The 17,496-nt window shown below is 45.9% G+C and overlaps 1 protein-coding gene across 3 annotated transcripts in view; it reads right to left on the reverse strand.

The window, feature by feature from the left end:
• The window catches only part of DMAP1 (DNA methyltransferase 1 associated protein 1), a 31,537-nt gene extending 14,966 nt beyond the window's left edge, over positions 1-16,571 (reverse strand). The window contains exons 1-9 of one of the 3 annotated variants that reach the window (XM_085067776.1): positions 16,555-16,571; positions 15,565-15,720; positions 12,862-12,953; positions 12,337-12,532; positions 12,089-12,190; positions 7,868-8,026; positions 6,576-6,743; positions 5,441-5,626; positions 2,505-2,576 (exon numbers count right to left, since the gene is read on the reverse strand). In XM_085067776.1, the coding sequence (XP_084923902.1) occupies positions 2,505-2,576; positions 5,441-5,626; positions 6,576-6,743; positions 7,868-8,026; positions 12,089-12,190; positions 12,337-12,532; positions 12,862-12,953; positions 15,565-15,666 (1,077 nt within the window). In that variant the 5' untranslated portion in view covers positions 15,667-15,720; positions 16,555-16,571. Of the gene's footprint in view, positions 1-2,504; positions 2,577-5,440; positions 5,627-6,575; positions 6,744-7,867; positions 8,027-12,088; positions 12,191-12,336; positions 12,533-12,861; positions 12,954-15,564; positions 15,721-16,092; positions 16,217-16,554 lie in introns of those variants that run through there. The other 2 variants (XM_085067774.1, XM_085067777.1) reach the window with 2 other exon arrangements.
• Between the last annotated feature and the right edge of the window lie 925 nt (positions 16,572-17,496).

Consider the following 17,496-nt stretch of genomic DNA (forward strand, 5'->3'; position numbering starts at 1 on the left):
GAAGATTACTCTTCAGCGTCTGCTGAAGGAGAAACTTTCGGTTATGAAGAATAATGGCTGTAAGTGACCATTAATCCTCACAGGGGAAAAAAAAAACAGTCTTCAAATTCAGCCTGTCCATAAGATTGTGTAAGCTTTAACGACAGGGGGAATTTGAAGAGCCATGGCTATTGTCATAAGAACTACTGAGAACAAATTAAGTTGAATACGGATTCCTAACTTTTTCTTCAAGGACTCATTTCTATAAATTAATTTTAACTCAGATTTCAGACTAATTGTAAATCCTCAGAAAAAAAAAAATCTCTAATCAAAGAGTAAGTGCTATTATCCTGGGGATGATATGGTACATTTTTCACACATGACAGAGGTTGAGCCCTGATCTCAGTGCAAAATCCAACTTCACCTAACCACAAAGGCGTAAAGCACTGTAGCTAAGTATAAAATAAAGGAGGACAATAGAAGCCTTTAGGTGAGGAACTCTTTAGGTCCTCAGGCAAAAGAACTTACTTCAGGATGTCACAAGCTTTTAGAAAATAATTTTTCAACATGCTAAGGGCAAAACATCTTACGCTGGATGTTGCCAGAGTATGAATTTCCAGCACTTCATTCCAATTCCTCACTTAGTCCTAGTCAGCCCCCACCCTGATCAATTCCACACCACTGGAGTTCAGAGGGTTTGCCATATAAATTGCACAAGTAAAATAATTTGGATTAGCATGGACTGTCAACTCTATAACATTTGGCACTTCAGCACCTCTTACCAGTTCAAAAGGCCTGTACTGACCTCATGTAACAAATTCTCCCCATCATGCATCTGTGAACCAAGTGAGTCTAATAGCTCCCATTTTAAAAACAGGGTAGGCTTGGATAAGGAAGCCACGTGACTGACTAGAAGCAACAAATTAATTTCTTTTTCTAGGTTAGAGGTAGGTTTCACATTTTCAAACAGCAAAGTGTTGTTTTTTCACCTAGATCAGTCATGTACCATCTTTTTAAATTCACAAGCCACTGGTAATTCTAAGAAAGCATTTATCTCCTTAAAAATTTCAAGCAGAGCACAGAAAGTTGCTCTAGGTCATTTCAGAAGCTTGGATACTGCAGGCTAAAAGTTGCTGAATCAGACTGCCATGCCTCAGCTTAGCACTGCATCTTGTGAGCATTAAAGGGAACAGATACAAGCATGTAGCACCCATTTTCATGAAGGCTGGGATTTGAATTGCCTGTTTGGAGCACAAAAAGGCTGCTGGCTTTGCCAGATGGTTCCACCACTGATAGGGTACCGCTCAGCTTCTCTTCCAGAGGGGGTAAAAAAGTATAAAAGATCAACCATTACTTATTAGTCTTCAAAATCCAAATCAATCTCCATAAGTTACACTATTTATCTTAGTGCTGGAGAACACATCTGCCATGTCTCCATAAATCTCAACACATGCACTGCAGTCTTGCTTGTCTCTGGACTGTGATTTCCTCAAGGCTGCAGCCCTTCACTCAAACAGGTATCCTGCAGGTTGTGGCACTGGTACACAGACAGGGCCCCTCAGCAGTGACCCTGCTGAGGTATCCCATCTCTAACACACACATGCACTGGTACATCAAAGCAGCATTATCCCAGACACATTTCTATGAACAACCAGCAAGATCTGAAACTATTCTGATATCAAAACTACATTCCATAAAAACAGTCTTTTAAATTTACTGCCAAGTGAGGATGCCAGGCAAGGAACGTACTTATCCAATTTTGCTGTAATCAAGCAACTAATTTTTTTTTTTTTTGTCTAGGAAAAAAACCAAAAGCACTTGTATGGGCACACAGGATTTTGTTATCAAACCCCTCTGAAAACATTCCATTAGCCAAGCAGGTTTAATTTACTTGATAACCCAAAACCTGCAGCTAAGAGGCAGATGTCAAGTCTTGCTTATATAAGAAAGCAATACAAGAACAGCAAGAAAGTTCTTTACTCAGGAACATCTCTGCAACAGAATGAACACAGGGCTTTTATAAAAAATATTTTCTAAGATAATGTAAACAGAAAAGCTGAAACTTTTATGCGTTTATGTGTCTCTTTTTTTTTTCCAAGACATAACCTGAACATCCAGCTCTAAAAGATCATCTTAACTAGACAATCTTTAAGGTCCTTTCCACCCCAAACCACTCCAAAGCACCTCTCAGCTATTAACACAGGTGCTCCATGGGGCTCACTAATTCTGGCTGTGAGCTGTTTGGACTATGCAGCTCTTTTTGGGTCTGTTACAGGTGTCCAACAGCAGAGCAGAAACACCACTGACAAACACCAGTAAGTTCAGGTGCCTCAGCAAGGCAGTGAGTTGGCTTCCACAGAGCCAGCATTCCAGGTTTCTGAGTCTCCACATTTATGGAATTCCTTTCTTATTTTAGAGGCAAGAACTTGACTTTCTTTAGCTATAAAAGGAGAACAGATGAGGAGAGAACCAGGCAAAGGCAAAGACATTAACAGAGATCCCACGGGATCAGGACAAGAGCCTACCCTCTGGCTCCGCAGCGTGACACCTGCAGATTTGAAGTCAGGAAACTTGATGCCAGCAGTCTCAGGAACAGCCTGAAAGAGATCGAAACAGGATGTGTTGATGGAGGAAACAGAAGAAACACAAGATTTCATATAGAGACTATCTGAAGGGGAAACACTGTTTCCTACAACAGAGAACCACCTGCCACGGCCACACGTCAGAGCTGAGGCAAGAGGAAAATCCCAGGCAATGGGATTCAGTGGGAAAATCCCGAGCAATTCATTGAGAAGAATACTCCAGTTCAAGGTATCATTGGAAAGCTCAAACATTTTTGGTCAGTTGGTTTAAATGCACTGCTCTGCACAGAGACTCACACCCTTCTACACAGAAACCCTGACCCTACACGGTATTCATCCGCATTTGCCCAATATCATCTTTATCTAACTGAGACCCATTTCACTAATCAAAACAGCCCAGGACTTCCCTATATCTTGGCTTTTGACTGCAAACTCTCTAAGAAATGAGCTGAAAAACCTCTGATCTGTACAGACATGAGCTCACTAATGAGAATGCATGGACTGCCCCCTCCCAGGGAGGCCTGCTGTTCATACGCATTTTGCCATTTGTCCACTCATTAGACAGTTTTCTTTCTTACTTCATATTTTAAGCAGAGCATTAAAATGCAGCAAACTTCCAATGCTTCTGCTGCTAACAGTAGAGCATTTAGTTGCATTTCAACAAAATGGAAAAAAATAAATGCATTCCCTTATAAATGTGTGCTGATGAGCAATGCAAAAGGTGAGCAGACTTTTAAACTATTAAACCAGGCTATCTGTGCAATGAACTGTTTGGGATCCCCTGAATGGGTCAGATATACTTATGATTCAAGCTAAGAATAGCCACAACCTCTGCAAAACACATGCACAATCACATTTTTCCAAAACTAAGTCACCTCAAATCTCCCCATTTCTTTGGCGACAGCATTTGCCTTGCTGCTCCTACACTTCTCTGCAGAGAGTGGCTCTGCTACTTGCTCTTTGTTCCAGACAGAATTGAGACAACCAGGGCTGCCCCAAGATCATAAGAGATGCTGAAGGACAGTGACTCAATTTCTCAAGTTCCCTGCCAATGATTCTCATATCCCTATAAGCTGTCTCTAGGTCTTGCTCTTGAGGTAGAACCCTGCAAGCCACTCTGCATGGCCAGGCATTAAGATTATTCCAGTTATCTGTTGTCTGTCCAACAAACAGAGGCCCTAGGCAGAGATTCCTAAATATGACCGTGAAAGAAGAAGTATTTAACTATCAAAAGGACTCATGAACTTGTAGAGATCACTTTGATCTTTGGTAGGATATAGCCTCCCTGCTTGCATTATTAGAGACAAACAAGGCTGCAATCAAAAATCAATCGTCTCTGCTTCCTTTGAATGAAGGCTGGTTTCCAAACTCCCCAAACTCTGCCCCTCAGCCTGTTGCTGAACACCCTGACACAAGCAGTGTGGGGAAATCAGCACCGTTGCCTCAGCCGAGCCAACTCTGTCTTGCATTCGGCAATAAGCAATTAAATGGGTTCTTTTGCCTCATGTGCCTGTACAGCCTGTACATGCTGTAAACGCTTCAACCTCAATTGACTCTTTGCTAAATGATTTTCCTTTGTTGAAATGATGCTGATGCAGCTCTCTATTCAAATTCTTAGTTAAAATGCAATTTTTTTCTTAACATTTCCCAGCTATAGTTGGTAATTGACTCCTAATGGACTCTGTCATGGTTGAAATGATGCTAGTGCAACAACAGAAACTGCTTCTCTGCCCACCCTGGTGTGCCTATGCACTAGATGCCTGCAGACAGGCTCCAGCTAACATTTAGGGGTGGACTCCCTCACCTTGGCATACTCAGTGTCTTTCCAGCCCCATTCTCTAGCCCTCTTTTTTTCATTACCACCAATGACAAACTGCTTTTTTTACAGGGAGATATGCCAGCCATGGCTGAGCTTTCCCAGAACAACCCTTAAGGGAATTCAATGCACAAGGTGCCCAGTGATATTACAGTCATCACACAGCACGGACACACATGGGACACAACACACCAAAAGAGTGTTTTGAGGAAGTGCTGGCCATTAGGCACACTTCAAGCAATAACTGTCTAGAATTCACTGCTTCTGCCCCCTCTCTGTACAGAACCTTCTGGAGAAAAATGACACAAGTGCTCTCTGTTCACAAGGTGGAGGGACAGGAATTCCCAGGGACTCACTGGAAACATCTGAGATTTTTTTAACAGCCCTTTCCTACTGAAGGTGCTGAATTTAGATCAGTCCATGCTGTCCTCTTTCCAGAAAGGGAAACTGAGGCAGCATCAAATGTGAACTGAAACCTGTGTTCTGGGCCCCTTAGACTTCAGCTCAGCTCATGGAGAAATAGCAACAGCTCCGAGAACACAAGAGTCTCACAGCAGGGCTGCTCTAATCACAGCTAAAGGATCAGGAGAGGGGCATGTATTGAGCTTGGGGAGATGCTGCTGAGACCCAGGAGTTGGGGAGGAAAGAAAAACTTGGACTAGAAAAAGATAGGTGGAAGACAATGGGTTTGTGGGCCAACCCTACACAGCAGAAACAGAATACACTTGGAAGAAGCAGGGAGACACATGCTTCTCCTTGCCATGATGCATGAATGGCTGGCATAATTTCATCCCATTTCTCAGGAAGGAAAAAAGAAAGAGGACTTAAACCAGCATTTTTCAGATGGGAGAGAGACAGAGAGCACACCAGCAGACTCTGACAATGGCTGTCTTACACCAATCTGCCTTCCAAAGATGGAACCAAAAAACATCTGCCAGAAGGCAGCCAGCAGTTACTCTCTCCACCCAAAATGGGCCTGATCCCCTGTTGCTGCAGACAACACATTACCCAGCCAGAGTATAAACAGGGGTAAGGAAAGAATAAAAAAAAGAGCAATGTTTACAGGCTTCTCTGTCTCCTTCTTCTGTGGCAGCTTCTTCTTGGGAGCCTTGCGCTCAGCACGCCTCTGCTCAGTGGTGGTGTCAGCAGCTGTGATGAGCTTCTGCAGGTCTTGGGTTCTCTTTTCTCTCTCTTTCTTCCTGGTTTCAATTTTGCGGAGCTCCTGGATGAGGTATTCTTCTTCTGCCACCTGCAGACCAGAGCATGTCAGGGCAGTCAGAGAACAGAGGAGGCCTGGCAAGGCAAGGGGGCCATCTACCGATAATGGCTCTGCCTTGGGCCAGCCTGGGAATGATTTCATGCTCCTGCCTAACATCTTGGATTTGTAGAGCATGTTACACTCCATAATCTTATCCTGCACCCATGGCAATTCCACTCTACAATCTGGCAGGTACTGTATCACAACATTCATGATGCACCCCTCAACAATCCATAAATTACTAATCCCATCTTCCACAGACCAAAAGCACAGACAGAAGGGTAAAAAAGCCCAAATATGCTGTAGGTGCAAGTGCTGTGTTGTGAAAAGCTGGCTCCCCTCCCCAGACATAGAATACAGAACCCAGAGCAGCTACACCTAGTACTGACACCTGCCAACGGGGAGAACAGGCAGAGTCATTCACATATGAACTTGTCCTCAGAGGGAACTAACTGAAAAGGATGCTCTCCCCCAGCCTATGGAGAACATTTTCTTAATCTCTAAATTCTAGGACTATTACATAGCTTCAACACAGAGGAGAATGGAACATGCAGATTTAGTCTTTGATGTTTTCAGGAAAGATTTTTACTCTCAAAGAAATAATTCTCTCTCCACAAGACTCCAGTACTCATATGGACATTGATCTGAGAATTCACTTCTATCAGAGGAGTAATGCAGTCAGTGTCACTGAGAAGGTCCCGGCAGCTACCAGAGACCACAACTGCTCATGCCGTCCTTTCTCCTGTATAGTCAGATTTCTCAGTTATTGTCCTTTTAAACCCTTAAAGTGACATTAACCCAACAACAAAAGCTGTACTCAAGAGTTGGTCTTTTCTTGTCCAGCCCTTCTTTACCCTTCCCACCCTCTGGCCTGAGTCATACACCTACTGATTCAACTTATCAATCTTTTGGAGCAGTGATGCTCTCTTCCCCAAGTTACCTGCTCTGGTGTCCTATTATAAAGCCTTTCCAGTTGTTCCTTCCTTCGTCTCTCATGGCCAGCATCAAAGACTGGGATTTTCAGGTCTGTGCCCGGAGCTGCACGTATGTTTGCCAGCTTGGCACAAATGTGGTAATACCGTTCCTTCAGGTCCTCCACTGACCTTTTCTGTGGAAGATATCACAGGAGGACAACATTATGGAAGAACCAAGCAAAACATTGTGCAGTAGTCACCTAAGGATTACTGGCTGAAGGATGTCACATACAGTGCAATACACAGTGCCTGGGAGGAACGCCAGCAGGGACCTTTGCAGGTGCCATGGGACTGACAGAGAAGGAGGAGTTTCTCAATGAGCTGCATGATTTAACTGTCACGGGTTCATAGCTACTGCTTTAAAAACACCCACCAAAAGATCCAACAATGCTGAGGGTTTAGAGACAATACAGCAGTGAAGCATCCCCAGATAAAATGACAGAAGGAGAGCAGAGAGGAGAAAACCTGCAAGCAAGAAACTGCAACAAATGCACAGGTCTCCAAGTTGCTCCATACAATGGTCGTTCAAGTCACAACCAAGAAGGTATCAGCTGCAACAATTCACTGCCCATCATTTCATGGAATCTGAGCTGTGTTCCATTAACAAAAGCACCAAAGATGTTTGGGCTGCTTTGCTGGGCATAGTCTCATTATTTCACTTTGCTACAGGCTCTTCATGTGAGCATTCCAGAGGAGAACAAAAAGTTCCAGCATTTGGAGCTGTTCTATAAAGTCACCAGGAGGCACAGAACTAGTACAGGAGATTTACAATCATCACACCAGGGTTGCATTTCCAGACCACTGATGACCCCTATTTCACAGCAGAGATGATAAAAACCTGCACCAGGTCCAACCACCGAGTCAGGAGCAGCACCAGGGAGAAGTCCCAACCCGCAGGGTTCATTGGTAGATCCTTCTCCAGGGGCCTAAACTGGAATCCAAATACCTAGCCTGCTCAAGAAAACAAACTCCCCAGCTGCTTTATCTTCACAGAACAATGAGCTGTTCCCCTGGTAGGTGCCTTCTAACTTTCTAATAAAACATAGCAGGGAACGAGAACAAGTCACAGTGGATTTAATTACAAACAAAGCAAGCAGCAATGCCTTGTGCTGGAAATTCAATATTCCTTGCTGCCAATAATTCATTATTTTCCTCTAATTAAGTTGATATAAAGGGTAATTTGGTCTTTCGAGTGCAGAAAGCCCTGCACATGCCATGGCAGCAGGTTGCTAGCAGCAACTTGGCCCCCAGGACTCACCTTGAACTGCTGGTGATCGTAGCGGTCATGAATGACCACGAAGCGCAGATCAAAGCGCCGAGCCAGGTCAAAGAGATGGTCTGTCTCAGCTTTGGTCCACGCATCGTCGTGGAGATACATCTGGTACTCCTGCTCAGAGTAGACAGGAACCTGCACTGTCTATGGAGAGAAGAGAAAACCATGGTGGCTCTCCTGCAGCACTGCCCTCCTTGCTGCCAAGATACCAGAGCCAAGAGCAGGAGCACAACACTGACAGGAGGGAGTTACCAAGACCCTAAGCAGCGAGTACTGGTAGGAAACATGATGAGCAGGCAGAGGCCTTGATATGGAGCAATGTGTGATCCCAGGGCCATAATATAACATTCAGGGAAGCCTACCAGGAACTACTGCCTGAGAGGCTGAAACCTATTCCAGGTGGCTGACACAGGCAGAGGTCAGCAACCCACATCCTGACTATGGGTTTCAAAATTATCAGGCTAACATGACAGTGAAACCAAAGTTCAGCCAGCCTCCCCGCATTCCTCCCATACAGCAAAACCAATACTTTGGCACAAACTGCTCTGACAGTTGACTCTTTACTTGGGTTGGGACATGCTCACTTGTACAGGAAGAACAGGAAAGGCAAGGAGCAGTAGTCTCCAGCCTTTAGCACACCTTCTGCTTTGATACTCAGACTACTTCTTTCATGTTAGGTGCAGACAGTACCATGAAGATCTGAAAGGCTGCATACTGTACAACTAAAGTCCATAAACTTGGCAAATAACTTCGTCCCTCCCTTCCCCACAGACCTTTTCTCCAGCAGAACCACAGAGCCAAACAACAGTCCAACTCTCACAGTGTCTCAGGTGTCCAAAAGGCCAAGCCCACACTACCGTCCCCAGCCTGGAACTGCTCTGCAAGGGCTCTATCCAGAACACAAGTGTCACATGAGTACTAAAGGAACAGAAAAAATACTTACTATATTAGGGGAAATCCTAGCATGTGGTAAAGCAAAAGTGTAAATAAGCCTGTGCTTTCTTCCTTTATTCCCCCCCTACTCCCTTCCTCCTGCAGTGAAACTTTGCTCAGCCTGAGGAGGTTCTGCCTCTGCAAGAAAACATAGTATGCATGCAAGCAGCAGATGTGCTTCAATACCTCTGTGGTTTTGTGTCCTGTCACCAGGAAAGTTATCCTCATGAACTCCATACAGCTCAGAGGAGCATTTCTAAACCTCCAAATAATAGCCTTCTTCCAACACTAAGACACAGAAACTTAAAGGTGAAACAGTTCTCTTGTGGATGCACTGGACCTCAACCTTCAAGTACCAGTTCCACCCAGAGTAAAGTCATCTTACCAGACACTGTAAGGACATCCCACGCACATCATGAAGCAAAATAATTTCTAGAGGAGCACACACACATGAGAAGAACCAGCAGGGCCCTCTGCAATGGATGGAAGGGAAGGTGGCAGATGCCTCATCAGACAAGAGAATGGAACAAGAGCAAAGACACTTCCAAAACACTTCCTCGGCCCCCACTCATGGCTGCTCAGGTGAGAGTCACTGAGAAATGAGAAGATGGGAACAGATGGAAAGCTTGAGCCAACCATGGCCTGACTATACATTCAAATCCAACATAACCATGAAAAGGCAAATGTGACCCCCAGAGAGGGATTTCTAGCAGAAACTGGCAGTGTTTCAATTGCACAACAAGAATACTGGCAGGAATACCAACTACAACTCTACTGATCCCTGGTCAGAAAAGATGCACTGAAATGGAAAAAAATAGAGAGAAGAGCATGAGTAATGGGGTGGAGAGCTTGTCTTCCCACAGCAGACTGGAAGAGAATGCAGCCTAGCAAAGGAAGTCTGAAACAGAATCTGACTGCAGGATTCAAGTATGCTAGATGAAATGAAAGAAACACCCATGGGAAGAAAAGAACTGAAATAAGAACAAAGAAATTGCCTTGCAAAGAAATGCCAATTTAACATGGAAAATTTAACCTGGAAATGAAATGGAGCAAAGACAGTCTGGAAGAGCTTCCCAAAGATGCACGGGGGCAGGAAAAGCCAAGTGCTTTTCAAAAGGAACTTGATCAGTTTATGAAGGGGACTGGATGGTGGCAGGACCTGAAAGAGCCAAGAGGAGGATTCAATGGCCCAGAAAACCTCTCTCAGTCCAACATTTCACACTATAAACTCACACAATTATGAGTACTAAATTAGCTGAAACTGCTCAGGATCCTGAAGCCACAAGACAGTTCTGTAAAAACATCAGCACAATGCCTAATAGAGGTAAAAATACTAACTGAACAGTAAAATGATGAGGAAAATAGAGAAACAGCCCACATACAAACCCACCATGCTCTCATAAGTGGAACACTCACTCCTAGTCCACACATTTCAAAAGAAAGTGTATTTGAAAACAAGGGAGTGCACAGGAGGGCACGTCAAATTACAGGAAACATAGTACACAGCAAGGACAATTTACTACATCATGTAACACAAGATCTCAGAGGGACTAAACATCAAGACAGCAATTTGAAATGAGCAGAAGAAGCACCTTCGCACACCACACAAAATTAACCTGAAGAACTCATTAGCATGGGTTATTCACAAAGCAGCTTTCTGCCCTGAATGTGCCTGGCAAAAATTATTAAACACAAATTTCAAGTTATGAAATCCTTAAACCAAAGACCACCAGAAGGTAGGAAAATATGTATTTGCCCATTCTCATATCCTTTCTCTAAGCCTTTACTGATGGTAGCAAAAAAAACAGTATTGGCTGAGAGACAGCTTTGCTCTAACACCAGCAAAGCTGCTTTTATACTCCTATTTCACACCCCAAAACAAGGCTTGGTGTACATGGTGAAATCCAAGTTTACATTTTGGATCTCACAACAAAGAGGAATGATTTGGATTGGAGACTGGAAGCACAGAGAAAAGGGAAAGCAACTGAGCAGTGACCCAGGAGCTTAGATAAAGAGTTTGAGCGACCAACAGGACAGACTACACAGGAAAACAGGGTCATGCCAAGGGGAGAGAAAGATGCAGGCGGAGGCATCAAGTATGTGAGAAGAAAGTCACAAATGAGTCTGGAAAAGTAAGTAAAATTCTTCTGACACATCAAATATCTGCAAAACTCTTCATCAGTGCCTTCAACCTTCTCAACTACAGCACCACAAGGATAACAACTTGCTCCTGATATTATGTAATTGTGCATTTGCAGATGGCAGAGGTCTGCACCACTAATCTAAAGGTTACAGCCTTGCTGAAGGCTCTTCTGTCTGTCAATTCACAGTACCTGATAAAGCTAAGGAAACAAGAATCGTATAATTAAAACACCCATATGCGATGTGTGGCCCCCTCTGATAAACTCAGTTGAACTCAGCCAAAACCAGTTCCAGCAGTAGAGTCTTAGAGACAATTAGCCTCACAAAGTTTCGCTCAGACAGCTAGGTAGGTGCCTCGACTAAGTGAGTCATACTTCAGACTTCCACCCCAGACATCAGAGAAGAGATACCACAGGAGGCTCTTACCAATGTCCCAGCTAGAGGAAAAGCATCAGTCAGAGCTTGAGCCTTCTAACATATAAGGTCAACCAACCACTTAACTCTGCAGGAAGCCAAGCTTTGTTAGAGCTGATGCTCTGTGGGTTACAAACTTAAAATATTGTATACGGTTACACACAAGCAGAGCTTTTGTGGAATCATGTTAGCACACGCTTTTTTTACTCTTTCAGATTTGCATCATGAAGCGAGTAAAATTACATTATAGAAGCACCCTAACTCTGCTCCTTCCTAACTTTGGAGGTCCTGACTTTGAAGTATAAATCTTGATGTAGTTTTCTTTGTGCATACACATGAAAGGCCCAGCCACTCAAAGCAGATACATCTGGGACAAAAGACAGCAGGAGATTACAACAACACATTGTGACAATTTAATATAAGACGCAAAGAACAGGGGACTGCACCACACTGATACCACAAGAGCAATTTCAGAGGGAACGCAAAGTAATTCAGCATCTGTGCTGGAATCTGGCCAAGAGGTTGCAAGCCACCTTTCTGGCCATGAAGCTCAAGCGATTTTTTTCATACTGAGCAAAATAACAAGACATGACTTTTATGTCTCACTCAGAATAGAATACCTTTTACTACCCTGAGCCTGTAATCAGGGGGAGGATGTTGGTGAGGAACAGAGGTAGGTATTCACGAGTCCTCCTCACCAAATGAGTAACTGCTCACCTGAAACACAGAGGTCTCTAGCAAGCTCTGACCACATACAAAGCCCACTTCGCCTGAATGATTTGGAGACATCAGTCCATGGTCACATGGCTGCAGGTCATGCTGCAATTTAAAATGCAATTACCAAATCTAACTCAGCCTTCACTTGTTGAAAGAATCAACTTCCTGTCTGGACAGTCAAGAAACTGACTGAAGGGTATTTTCCAGCTGCTATTTATATGCTTTTGTTTGAAAGTGCTCCCACTTACTTTATTGAACCTGGCAAAAGGGTAATCCTTCCCTTCCTCTGCTGCTCTCCTCCAGTGGTAGAACATTGCCCCATCTTTCCTCGCTGGGTTGGTGAAAGGCATCCACTTCCAAGGCCGGACTTTCTTGGAGCCCAGTTTTGCTTTGACTGTTCGATAACCCTGAGTTGTATCACTTGGCAGCAGCGGAGGTGCATCCCTGTGGTGGAGAAAAGTGCTGGTGATGAGAAGCAAGGAGCAGCCCAAGACAAACCCAAAGAGATTTCAGAGTCAGAACTCTTTTTGCTGATATAAAAACAGGTGCTATTCCCAGTTGAGATTAAGAGGGAATTAGATACAGAGGGTAAGAACGCTGGTTCGTCTGCATTAGACTATTGTGTCTGTATCTAAATCATTTTCCACATCACACAAACCCCTCAAATTTAGAAGAGAGGAAACCGACACTGCCCATGGTTTCAAGAGGATGCTGCCCTGCCACTAAAAGCCCAGGCCACCCCACAACCTGAACAGATGACCATGTGCTCTTACTTTTTGTCAGAATAGAGAAGTGCATAAACTTCTCGGTGCATTCCTTCTGGCCTCTTAAATGTCAATGTCTCTGAAGATTTCTTCGATTTTTTCTGAAACAAAACAATTGCATTTTAGACTCAGATGTACAAACTCCTGAGGGAACACTAAAACTGTACAGCCTGGTGCCCTGTGATGGTTTTTACTTTTATCTGGCTTTAGACACCTTGAATTTCTCCAGGAAAGCGCCTGTTCCTGGTGGAAGACACTGACAGACAAAATGTACCCACTTTCAGTGATAGGGCTCACCAGTACCCAGACATTTGCTGCTGCTGATAACACACTTAAATTCCAAGCTGAACATCTGGCTGTAGATTGCAGGGGCTGGTGCACTAAGGCTTTTCTTACTAAGCAAGCACTGTCCTCCCTCAGAGGTATTAATGCATTTAATTAAGCAATTCCCCACCTTATACAGAACATAAGAAATGTCTTAACATTTTATAGTTTTTGTCACTTTGTTGCAGCTTCAGTTTTTACCAGCTGAGATCATGTCCCTTGGCAAAACTACCAGTATCACCTACCAAAGTTCTCTGGTCCTACCTCCATTCTCCCTTTTACACAACAAACTATTTTCTGGACACAGTTTATTCATAAGAGGAATTCTGCGTGCACAACTCAATCTGGCCCCTAAACCTTTGTCTGAATTGATGGTTTCTAAGACACAGTCCAACTTATACCACACAGACAAGTTTATCAGTAATCAGCTGCATCAGGTGATCAGCTTTGGATTCAGGTAGGTGTAGTAACAGCCACACTAAGAAGTTATACTTCATTTAAGAGGGTCAGGTTTACTGAGCATTTGGTCTAACTGTACCATCTTTATAACTACTAGTTCTGTGACTACTATTACATACTTGTTTCCCATATCACTACCAACTTTTAAATCAGAATATTTTTCAGTAGTAAAATTAACACTGCATCATAAATTGTGTTAAATCCATATAGTCACCTTTATCCAGCAAATTCAAGATCCCACTGAAAAAATAATAACCTGTCATCTTGGACTACAACTGCTTTCCATAAAACTTCATGACAGACATGCATTAAATCAGCACCTTTTCATCCCTAATCAAACACCTTTCTCCTACTGTGTCCATCACTTTGCCCAAGAGCAACATAAGGCCAAACAAGGCAGTTACCCACAGGTCATCACACACCCTGTGTGAACACAGGCTTCTGGAACTCCCCCAAAGTTCCCAGATTTATTAAAAGTTAATATCAGCAGGCCAGAGATCAGCTCAGCCAGCTCTTTTAGGAGTTAAGAAAAAATTACTTGGTCATGCTGATTTAAATGTTTTTATGCCTAGTAATTTTTATTTTAACATTCTCAGTCACTAATGGACTGGAAAGTACTTCATGGTTCTCTTGTGATTTCAAGACATCAATCTGTTTCTTTTCTAATTGAGAACAGATCTATTTCCTGAGCGGGTGCTGCACTGTTATTAGCAACTTTGCACTCTCCGTGTGATAACAGCTTACACCTTTGGTTTGGCTTAGTTTCTGTACTTTGCAGAAATTCTGAATGTTTTGTTCAACTGGCCTCTTGCACCCCTCCCAAAACTTTTCATTGCACCTTCCCTTCCTCTCTCTTCCCATTACAGTAAACTTGAGCAGAAAACCATCTTAGTCTCTGCTCCAAAGAGAGAGCCAGCCACCAGTACTCCTTTGGCACTCTCTACCTAACATACAAACACATTTAAATCAAAGAACTCACGACTCCAGACACTCAGTGGCAACACTGCAGGCTGAATCCAGACAACAAGCTGCTCACCAGACACTTCACCAACACAGCTGATAACTGGGAATTTTAACATTTCAGCCTTTAAATGACTGAAAGTCACAGGTTTTCCATTACACCAATTATACTGTGTGTTCTAGTCTTAGCAAGGCAGTGAACACACAGCACTTCTCTTCAGAGACAAACGTTTCAGTGGATGCAAACATTGACAACCAGGAAGTACTTATACGGATGGGGTGGTTGTGTACCTTTAGTTTTGTTTTGATTTTTTCTGCAAATACACAGGCTTTACTTCTAATCCCTGTACCAGAGAGCTCTCTGGGCTCATTGCAAAGCACCTCCACATCTCATAACTACTCCTAAGCTGACTGTCCCAACACCTCCCAAAACACAGCATACCCAAGACCATGCCCAAATTTAAAATGCAGAAGACAACATGACACTGTGAAACATTACCACACAGAATGGAGCACATCGTGTCACACGTCCTTAACAGAGCTTACTAACTTGCCACATTCCCACAGGCAGTGCATCCCAGCTGTCCCCTGCCACACACCTTCCCCACACAGGGAATTCTACCATGGTTGGAAGACTTCTGCCATTCAACCAAGTCGGACAATATTTTCTTTATTTTAAAACAGGACTGTAGTATATTATTTCCACCTGCTTGGGGACTAGATAGCAACACACTTCACAAAACGAGAACTTTAGGGACAGCTGAAAATGTCCTGGGGCCTAGCCCAGCTCAGCAGGATGCCACTTACACAGTTCCAGCTTAAACCCCACACCAGATGCCACAGCACAGGTAACTATGGAGGTACATGCTTTATTCCATCTTTCCTTCCAATATTAAGCCCAAACACCACATGCAAGGCCAGTGAGTGCCTAGAAATCACGCAGCAGCCCCTCAGGGCACTGCAGTTCACCTTATCCGAGTTGATGATGTCCTTTTTGTTGATGGTGCCCGTGTTCTCTGACTCCACGCCTCCCAGCTCCAGGATGTCCCGTACATCTGCCCCCGTCGCCATGTCTCCGCCTGCCCTCTGGCCTTCTCTGCGCCGTCCTGGCCGTCCCCTCCAGCTCTGGGAGGGCGGGAAACCGGGGGTCGGGGGTTAACTCCCGCGGGGGTATCCCGGACTCATGCAAACACGCGTAGGTGCGTGTGTATACACATACACACACGCATATCCGCGCACACACACGCGTACACACGCACACGCTCACTCACACACTTATATCTACATAGACACACACCCCCCTCGGCCGCCTCCCATCCCCCCGCCAGGCCCAACAACGGGGCCTTGCACCCGGCGGGTCCCGGGGGTTCCGCACGCCGCGCCCGCAGCCCGCAGCCCCGCGGGGGGGTCCCGAGAGGCCCGCGGGAGGGCGTGCGGGACGCGGCGCTCCCCGCGCGGCCGCGGCCGCCCCGCTCCGAGCGGGACCCGCGCACCCACCGGCGCCGGCTCCGCGGCCACCGGGACGTGCGGCGCATTCGGCGGCCCGGGCAGCGCCGCTTCCGCTCCCGCCAAGAGGCGCCCGGAAGTGCCCGGAGCGCTTTGGGGGACGCACCACGCGGGGGTGAGGGCAACGAGTGCCGGGTTCGAGTCCCGCTATCGGCAGCTCGCGGGCGCTCGGCCCGAGGCTGCCGGTGCCGGTTTTGTTGCGGCCCCGCGGCAGCGCCCGAACCCAGCCGGGTCCACGCACCCCCTCCGCCCCGTTCAGGCTGCACAGCCCGCTGCAGGTGCGGCTCGCTCCCGCGCCAGGAGGTGGCAGCACCGCCGCGCCCCACCGGCGCCTCCGAGCGCGGCCCGCGGGGAGAGGGTGCCGCGAGTCCGCCCGTCGCTCCCACCCTCGGCCCCCTTGCCGCGACTCCGCTCCCTCGAGGTTCGCTGCTCTCCCGGGGGTCCGTGGCTGACCCCAGTTTCCTGCAGAGCTCACTAGGAGTTTTCCCGTCTCCTTTCCCGAGGCGGTCGCTGGCGGCTTTGCCCCATCCCGTTCTCGGTGCCAGCCCGGTGCCAGCCACACCGCACGGCACACTCGGGCTGCTCGGCTGGCTCCGTGTGCCGCACCGGGCGCTGCTTGACCTCACGCTCCGCTCTCCAAAGCCGCAGCGCTCACACGAGGCGGCCCGGAGTGAAAGTTTTAGTAATAAGACTGTCCTGTTCCTTTTCCCTGTGGGAAGAAAGAGATGGGGGGAAACAAGGAAAGGGGAGGAAACAGCGGTGTGGGGCCAGCAGGGACTTCCAAGAAATCACCTTCCCGCCAGAGTGAAGAAGGCAAAGGCTGCTTGGCAGAGGTTTGCCTGAAGCAGCAGGTTTCAGCACGGTGCACAGAGATACACTGGGATCTGCCGACCACCTCGGATAGCCCGGGAGAGGGAGTGTCTCTGAGGGGAATCTCTTCTATGCAGCCCTGGGATGAGCTGAACCGTGCTGTAATGGGATTGCTCTTGTACAGAAAATCACGCTATGTGAAAAGCCAGTGTTCATAAACGAGACAGAGGGGTCTTGCAACTTTATTCGAATAAAGGGAAAGAGTCCACTGGGGCACATGGCAGCAGGGTTTTCTCGAGGTTTTGGAGGACTCAGCCCCCTTTTATCCTGAACTGGCTGCATGTTGCCCTCTTCCTTTCCCCATTGGCTGAAGTACTAGGAAGGTACAGCCTTCCCGAACCACCACTCCACATATTCCCCCTTGAAGCTGTCATTTTCCCCCAAAGTTCAGAAACTCAAGCTTGTGCAGACCTATTTTTCTGTTTCAGGAGCCAAACTGTTTAGGTTCTGTAACAAACCCGTGGCTTGAAGTTGGTAGAGACATTAAGAGTGATCTCAAAGATATTAACACCATACCCTCACCCA

The sequence above is a fragment of the Lichenostomus cassidix genome, chromosome 8, assembly GCF_008360975.1.
Source record: "Lichenostomus cassidix isolate B80296 chromosome 8, HeHo_3.0, whole genome shotgun sequence".
NCBI lineage: Eukaryota > Metazoa > Chordata > Aves > Passeriformes > Meliphagidae > Lichenostomus > Lichenostomus cassidix.